Source organism: Nematolebias whitei, chromosome 6 (assembly GCF_014905685.2).
Source record: "Nematolebias whitei isolate Nwh7 chromosome 6, NemWhi1, whole genome shotgun sequence".
Classification (NCBI taxonomy): Eukaryota; Metazoa; Chordata; class Actinopteri; order Cyprinodontiformes; family Rivulidae; genus Nematolebias; species Nematolebias whitei.
In genome coordinates this window covers 8,838,818-8,847,603 of record NC_056503.1, presented here as the reverse complement: position 1 = coordinate 8,847,603, position 8,786 = coordinate 8,838,818, and the positions used below count along the sequence as shown (strand labels likewise).

At 40.8% G+C, this 8,786-nt stretch overlaps 1 protein-coding gene across 1 annotated transcript in view; it reads left to right on the top strand.

Moving 5' to 3' along the window:
• mrps22 (mitochondrial ribosomal protein S22) overlaps positions 1-2,995 on the top strand; it is a gene marked incomplete at its 5' end in the record, with an annotated part of 16,645 nt that extends 13,650 nt beyond the window's left edge. Inside the window, 1 exon segment of the mRNA XM_037677369.1 lies at positions 2,812-2,995. Within this exon segment, the coding sequence (XP_037533297.1) occupies positions 2,812-2,904 (93 nt within the window).
• Positions 2,996-8,786: the final 5,791 nt, after the last annotated feature.

Below are 8,786 nucleotides of genomic sequence, written 5' to 3'. Positions count from 1 at the left end.
GCATCTATTACGCATCACCGCTGAAACGTCACGCTTGTTATGCGTCACTGCTGACAACCTGGAAATGTGGGCCAAAAATGGATTGGCTGCCAAATGGTGGCCGCAGGAGCGTTCACAGGAGGACTTGAACAAGATTTTAACAAGATTAACATTAAAAAAAAATTTTTGTTTGCTCGAAATGATAGTAAAGGTGGGGCTGGGCGATATGGCTTAAAATCAACATCACAATATATTGAGCAACAAAGTCCGTGCTCGGTTCACCTCGACAACGATAAATGGACGATAACTGCAACCCCCACCCCCGAAAATAAATAATTCACAGCCAGTTATATTGATGGCATAATTCCCTTTTTATTGCCACTTTAATTAACTTAAAAACTACAGCTTCTGCAAATAAATGAAGAAAATGTGTACTTTTAGTTGTTAATAGTTTTTGAACAAATAAGCACAACTGAACAAATTTAGAAATATAAAATAACTTTCCTGTAAACGCAAAGTATTAAAAATACAATCTCTTATAAATGAAATGGTCACATTTGAGTTGTCAAGTATTCCCTTGTAAATAAAACTAAATAATAAAAAATAAATTTACCATTTGGAAAAGTAAACGATGAGTTGTGCAAATATAATGTCATGTGCAAGGCCGACCTCTGTGTGAAGGTTGCAGGTGGTGGAAGAGGTGGATGTATTGCCATGGCTTGTCGCAACAGTTTTTTAGCATAGTTTACACTTGGCTTTATTTTGTTCAATATCGTCTTTGCTGAACCCAAAATGTTGCCAGACGACTGATGACGCTTTTTAAAAAAAAAAAATTAGCTGCTCCTCTTTCTCCTGGACCAGCTGCTGCTGCTTCAACATTTGAAACTTCCTCCCATTTTCTCAACCGCAGTGGCTCTTTCACTTCTTGTTACAGACTGGATGGGGCGGAGTCACGTGACTACAGACTGCACGTAGCGCAGCGTCTTAAAGGGACATGAGCATAGCGGGCCTATACACAGCCAAAAGACAAAACGACTTTATTTTTTTAAAACACCGAAAATGTCGACATGGGCAAAATGACGTCGAGGTCACAAGTCAAGGTCAAATGTTATACAAGATCTTTACTTGTTTGGGCCAGAACTGTGGTTCTGTTCAAGATAATTTTATGGCACTTTATACACTTGTGCATCAACTTCAGATGGAGTCTTGAACTCTCTCCAGTCTGCTCCCTTCAGATTTATTTCACTGAAGTCGATACAACCGAGTGACATCACTGAACGAAATGTCACGAACAACATTTATTGCCTTTTATTTTCCGGTTTTAATCATTCAGTATTTAATTTTGTGAAAATTCAGGTCTCTCTTGTAAATGAGTCCCCGAGGCTCAATGAGACTAACCTGTATAAATAAAGGTTGAATGAATTTTATTTTTTTGTCAAGCCAGTATTGCTTGGCGATAACTGGGCCATTCCTATGAATTACTGTATTGCTGTTGACAGATGTATAATGTGCCGTGCACGGTACTCTTACGGGGTTCCCAGCAACTCTGGAGATCAGGGAAAACCTGGAAAATAATGTCAACCTTTTCCAGACGAGGAAAACTCAGGGAATTCAAACACTGATCTGCTGATTAAATGATCTAAGATTTTAACATGTTTATAATTTAATGCTGGTATTCTAGTATGACTGAGTCCATGTTCTTCTTCATTGTACAGAGTGCATGAATCCTTACTGACTGGCTCTGCTGGATTTTTAGTTTCTGATGTTAAAATCAACATGAACGATTTCCGTATCACCAGCACCTAAGACGCTAAGTGCTGAACGTTTTGTGTGATTGAAATCTCTTCTGGAATTTCAGGATTTACTCGGACAAAATCAGGCAAACTCAATAAATTGTTGTCATGAAGTGCTAGGAACTCTGTCTTAGTCCTACTTACAATATTTACCGTACTTTTCGGACTATAAGTCACATCTTTTTGCATAAATTAGCAAGTCCTGCGACTTATACACCGAAGCGACTAATTTAAGTTTTTTTCATATTTATAATCCAAATTTTAGCTGAGATCTGACAATTTCATTCATTCTGACATGGAAAATATGGAACACTACCATTTTCAGCCGCTAGAGGACCCTTGACCCATATGGCAAGCCATATGTCTCATTAATAGGTAAAAGTGGCTATTAATGAGACACTTTGCTTGCCATACTGAGCCACCTTCGTCTCACTCTGGAACTCCTGGAGCTTCATTTCAAGTGAAATGCAGCTGATCGACCGTCAAAGTGCATTTATTAAGGAAAACTTGGACTGAGACACACCTTTGCTATAATTTCGAGCAAACAAATAATTATTTTTAAGTGTTAATCTTGTTAAATTCTTGTTAAAGTCCTCTCATGCACACTCCCGCAGCCGCCATTTGGCAGCCAATCGATTTTTGGCACACCGGATCACATTTCCGGGTTGTCAGCAGTGACGCGTAACAATCGTGACACGTCAGTGGTGACGCATAATAGATGCGACTTATATGGCGAAGTGACGTATTTGTTTTTTTCCCCACTTTATAGTATTAGTATTTGTACTGATGTGATTTTTAAGGCAGAAACTACAGTAGTTGTTTTGAAGTCGGTCACTATCAAGTTTAAAAGAAGCAATAAAATCAAACGGGTTCTTTTGTTTGTGACCTTCCGAGTGTGAAAATGTTTTATTCACTTAGTTGATTTCTGGATTTTACGGTCACATACAGTTTTTACTACAGATTGTAGTGAAGGGTTTCATGATGCAGCTGAAACTCTGTCCTCTGTCATTATGCTGACCTGTGATGTTTGTTCCCACAGATTTATGCTGAGACTGAGTCCCAAATGTCAGCCTTCATCAAACTGGCTCTGCAGGCGTATGAGGAGAGGACTGCAGAAGAATCAGCTGCCTAACATCCTCGCGCCGAGATCAAACAGAACCATTCACTCACAATGAGGACGAAGACAAACTGCACAGCTGCTGCTGGGATAAATGTGGGACATGACGATGAGTCCAGGAGCCTTTACAGCTGAAACAATCCGTTCAGCCATCGTCTGAAAAGTTTTACTCTGAAACTTGTTTGTCTTGGAGAGGTTTTGTCCTTCCTTGTCCTGTTCTGTGTGTTCATTGATAAAACTGAATGAAACGGTTGTACATAACAAAATAAATTCAGTCTTTTGGCTTGAATGTCATGTTTTTGAAGCCTCGGTAGGTGAAGACTTTTTTTTTATTAAACGGTTTGCTGTTGTGTTGCTGACCCACCCCTCCATCCCGGGAGTTGTTTGACCATTGACCCTTCTTAAGTAATAAGTGCTATATGTTGTCATCGTTGCATGCTCCCGTACAATGATCAAATCAGTTCTCTGCACCCAGGTGGAGCAGTGGGCAGCTATGGAAGTGCCCGGGGAGTAGTCGGGGATCAGGTGTCTTGCCTTAATCTCATAATTCTGACTTTAAAGTCAGAACCCATCTATCAAATCTGTTGTTCGGCGTATTGTTTTTGTACTACTAGTGCTTAGTTTATTCTGAGTTTAGCATATTTCTTAGTTCGTATCTTGGATCTTATTACAGTTTTTCTTTTTTTATTTAGCCTTTTATTTATCCAGGTTAGTCTCATTGAGCCACGAGAACTCATTTTCAAGAGAGACCTGTTTTAGGGAGCACATGGTGGGGGTTAAGGGCCTTGCTCATGGGCCCAGAGTGGGGCGAATGAGGGTGGGGGCAAGTGTGAGTGTTTCACCTTCCCCACCCACAATTTTGATGTTGTCGGGGCCGGGGCGTGAACCGGCGATCTTCGGATCACAGGCCCACCTCTCTAACCTCTGCGCCACCACTCCCCACTTTTACATTTTATACTTCTGTGGGATGTACCTGGGACCCTGTGTACACCATTTTGTTCCACCACACGAGATGAGAATGACAAAGAACCTGGACCAAACTCTGATTTTATTCTCAGAGTTTGGTCCAGGTTCTTTGTCATTTTCATCTCCTACAGGTGTATGGCAACCCGTTTCATTACTATTCTTTTTTTTTAGGGTGGAATGATTTTACAACTTCAATGATTTCCATCCATCCATTATCTTTACCCGCTTCTTCCATTTTGGGTCGCCGGTGGGTGTCCATGTCCAGCAATCACTGTGCGAGGGGCGGGGTACACCCTGGACAGGTCTCCAGTCCATCACAGAGACAAATGAGACAAAACCATTCACTCTCTCACTCTCACCTAGAGACAATTTAGAGTTACCAGTCAGTCTAACATGCATGTTTTTGATCTGTGGGAGGAAACTGGAGTACCTGGAGAAAACCCATGTTTTCATACAAACTCCACCCAGAAAGGCCCCGGGCTGGGATTTGAACCATCAACCTTCTCACTGAGAGGAAACGGCTCTACCAACTGCATCGCCCTATAGAACAACATGATCATAAAAATAATTACGATGTACATTATATACTGTAATTATCGTGTCCTGGAAAAAGAGTAGTACAAATTACATAATTAAAATCACCAAATTAAAATGACATGATTAGATGTAAACTTTTTTTTTATTTCTAGTATTATCTGTAAATATTTTATCTCCAGTGGCTGCAGCACTGTCATCACTACAGTATTCTGTTCAGATTTTTGCTTGTGGGATTAGCTAATATTCATGGATGAGAAAGTATAATGTCCAAAGCAGCAACTTTGAGTTACATATTTGTGTTGTCACTGCTCAGCAGTCCGAGATGAAAACCTGCAGATTCCTCTAGAAAACAACCATCTCGTTTTGGATGAAGAACAGATTAACAAAGAAAATGTAATTTCAAACAGTTCATTTTTTTCAATATTGAAAAAAGTACATCATTATTTAGTCACACATCCCTTTTTAGATGAAGTATTTTTAATTAATCACAAATCTCTTTTGAAAAGGGGCCTGATGGCAGCCTAACATACGTTTGGAAACTGGAGAAAACACGAGAAGAACATGCAATTTCCACACAGAAAGACCCCAGGTCCAAACTAGGGATCCAACACAGAACCTTCTTACTGTGAGGCAACAATGCTGTTTAAAAGTCAGTATGCTGATCCTCCAGCTGAACGTGATGAGAGTCCTGCAGCAGGTCTGACCCTGACATGAGTCTCCTTCAGATTCTGCTCAGACAGCAGGGCTCGCAGGAGACCGACGAACAGGTTGAGCTCAGCCAGAACATCTGCTGCCTGTCTGGGGAACCTTGGCCAGGTTCTTCTTCCACAGCTGCACTACTCTGGAGGAAGAGAGGCTTGTGCAGCTCATGCTTGAAATAAATTATGAAAACCCTGAAAAAATAGCAATTTTTTTAAATAAATTTAATCTGTACCTTGCAAGTTTTTAGTCCTAATGAATAAAAACGTGCATAAACAATTTCAGAATAAAGTGATGGTTTTAGAAAGTGCACCATCCGGCAATTGGCTCAGCAAAGCAATGTGTTGTGCTGTGATTAGAGGCAACTTTACCTTGAGACTTAATGGAGCAGATGCTGTTTGTTCTGAGAGTCTAGAATTGCATATTTGTCAGTGTAGGGGTGGGATAAACAAAGAAAATAAAAACCGAAGACATAATCAGTTTCAAACAGCTCATGTTGGTTGACTACCTCTCAAACACTGACCTCCCCTGCATTAAATAGGTGAGGAAGACCAAACTGGTTTCCTCATGCTTCTCTCCCTTCTCGCCAGATTACCCACCATCTCTGTGTTGCCAGGGGCGGTGACTAGCAGCAGTAATCCTCCATAATCCCCAGCTTGGTGCAGACACTTCTGAGCCAAGCTAAACTGGCACTTTATGGTAGAGAGGTGCCAAAGAGACTGGAGGATTATCACGGAACGAAGCGCATGAACCTGAAGAACAATAAACTGAAGCAGGTGCACCACATCTCAATTCAGAACTGGCTCAAGAGCATCTTTTTATCATGTTACACAGGTGTGGATTAAAAAAATCTATTCAAATTAAACACATTTGAGTTTTTCTATTGCTATTCATTTGAGTAACCTGCAGAGTAAACTTAAGAGGCAGATTTATGAAAGCTGCAAAGTCATATTTGGGATAAATATTCAGCTGTTTGTGTTTATTCTCCAGAAGCTGTGCTAAATTGCTGCAGAATTCAGTCTAATCCGTTACACTTGATGAGCTGTCAATGGAAAATATTATATGAATACATAGATTTCCTTCCTTCCATCCATCCATCCATCCATCCATCCATCCATCCATCCATCCATCCATTCATTATCCTTTACCTGCTTCTTCCTTTTTGGTTCATAGGGGTCACTGGTGCCCATATCCAGCAGTCACTGTGCGACAGGTGGGAGACACCCTGGACAGGTCTCCAGTCCATCACAGAGACACAAAGGAGACAAACAACCATTCACTCTCTCGCCTAGGAACCATTTAGAGTTACCAATCAGACTAACATGTATGTTTTTGGTCTGTGGGAGGAAACCGGAGTACCCGGAGAAAACCCACGCATGCACGGAGAGAACATGCAAACCACCCAGAAAGGCCCCTGGACCGGGGTTTGAACCAGGGACCTGCTTGCTGAGAGGCAGCAGCTCTACCAGTTGCGCCACCGTGCTGCCCTAATAATAAAATGAAGAAGAAAAAAAAAAATCAGTTGTTCTGGTTGATTTTATTTATTATTTCCTCCCACTCTAAACCAGAGTGCATCATCTTATTTATTATTCAGCTTTACTTCATTAAACTATCGGAGCCGCGGTGGCTTCAGTGCTGCAGTCTTGTAGTTCTGAGGTTGCAGGTTCGAGCCCGGGTTGTGTCAAGAAGGACATCCAGAGAAAAACCACACATGCACGGAGATAACATGCAAACTCCACCTAGAAAGGCCCCCGGACTGGGATTTGAACTGGGGCAACCTGCTCACTGAGAGGCAGCAGCTCTACCAGCTGTACCACCGTGCTGCCCCGATTCATGAAACCATCAGCTAAAAAGCATTTTTTTTTGCCACAGTTTTGACACGTTTCTCTGAAGAGTTGAAATCGTCTTCATCAGTCTTTAAACTGGATTTCTGGTTGTCTTTGCTCATTCACAGTCCTCTCCACCAGTTGCTGCTGTCATCTGCTCAGCTGAGCTGCTGGTTGGAAGACTGGAGTTTCCATGTTCTGTAGGCGATAATGAAACATCAAACCAGACTTGGAAAACAAGAACAAGCGATATGTCGATGACCTCCATCACTGAAGGATTTGAATAATGAATAATCACAGTTTCTGGAACTGGAATTGAACAGGGAATGCAAGTACCCTCAACGTTTCTAGTGCAAGATTTTTAAGTGGGTAGGAGTTATACTGTGTGTAAAAGAGTGACTTTTCTTTAGTTTTTTATTTTTTGCTGTTCTGCAGCAGCGCAGAGTGACAGAACCTGGTGAATGGAGTGAGCAATTTTATCTACCACCAGGAGCAATGGTGGAGCCAGGGGGTGGCCAATGGTGGCCCTGGCCACTGTAGATTAAGCTTTGGCCACCCCAATCATTTGACAAAACTATACTTTTAGACAAAATAAAAACTAGAGAGCATATTTTCCTCAAATGATCGTGATGGCTGGTCTATGTATATACTGTACATATGGCAATGGCAATCTTGGATTTTGATGTGGCAACCCAGTTTGCAAAAAGAACCTTTTAGATGTAGCCACACACCAGAACAGAAGTTAGTACCTCACTTATTTTTCACATTTTCCAGCTCACAACATGCATGAACAAACTGATTGACGATATATCCAATTCCCCCTCAACCATGGGGGACAAAAACTTGTAAGAGTTAATGTTAACAGCTTTTAAAATGAGTGTTTAGTCATTTGAGTTCAGCTTTTTACTTCTAAACGTTAAAAATGACACTTTAAAGGCATGAAATGGCTCTAACTGGCTGATTTTAGGTTGGGACTCTTTCACTCTTTCTCCAGTTAGCAGGTAAAGCTCCACACAGACATTAGTTACACAATTTCTTCCTAAAGAGCTGAATCTTTTAGCTACCAGAAAACTGCAACTAAACTAACTAACAAAAACACTTTTTTTCATTCAACCTTTATGTATACAGATTAATCTCATTGAGCCTCAGAGACTCAATTACAAGAGAGACCTGAGTTGAACAAAGAGTGATGACAACAGTGGACAATCATAAAATAAATCCCATAAATTGAGAAGAACAAATGAAAGAAAATGGTATTAAAATAAAATGAAACAAAAACATCTAGGTTATAAGGCGATATAAAATACTAAAAACAGGAATATGTCTGCGTTGGTTTTTGCCAGGAACTTAACAGATGTTTGAAGTCACTTAGAGAAGTCAAGATCGAGAGCTTCAGATCTTTTTGCAAGATATTCCAGGAAACAGGAGCGGAGTAGGAGAAGGCCCTTTTGCCTAGTTCAGTCCTCACTGAGGGAACACTGCAGGTAATAACGTCCTGAGAGCGCACGCTGTAGCTGCACTCACGCAGAGACATGTAGGAGGAGATGTATGAAGGCAACAGACCAAAAAGTGATTTAAAGATGAACATGTACCAGTGGGAGAGTCTGTGTGAAGTTAATGATGACCAGTTAACCAGTGAATACTGGGTGCAGTGGTGAGTATGATAGTTACAGCCAGTTATGAATCTTAGTGCACCGTGATAGACAGCATCCAACATCTGCAGGGTACAATCTACATTTAACAGAAAATATAAGACAAACCATATGTATGCGGTTGAATGTTGGGATTGGACTCAATAAGTAGGCAGTTTTCCTGTTGCTTTTTCTTTCCACATATTTCGATTCCAAAAAATACATTGTTATAATCTTT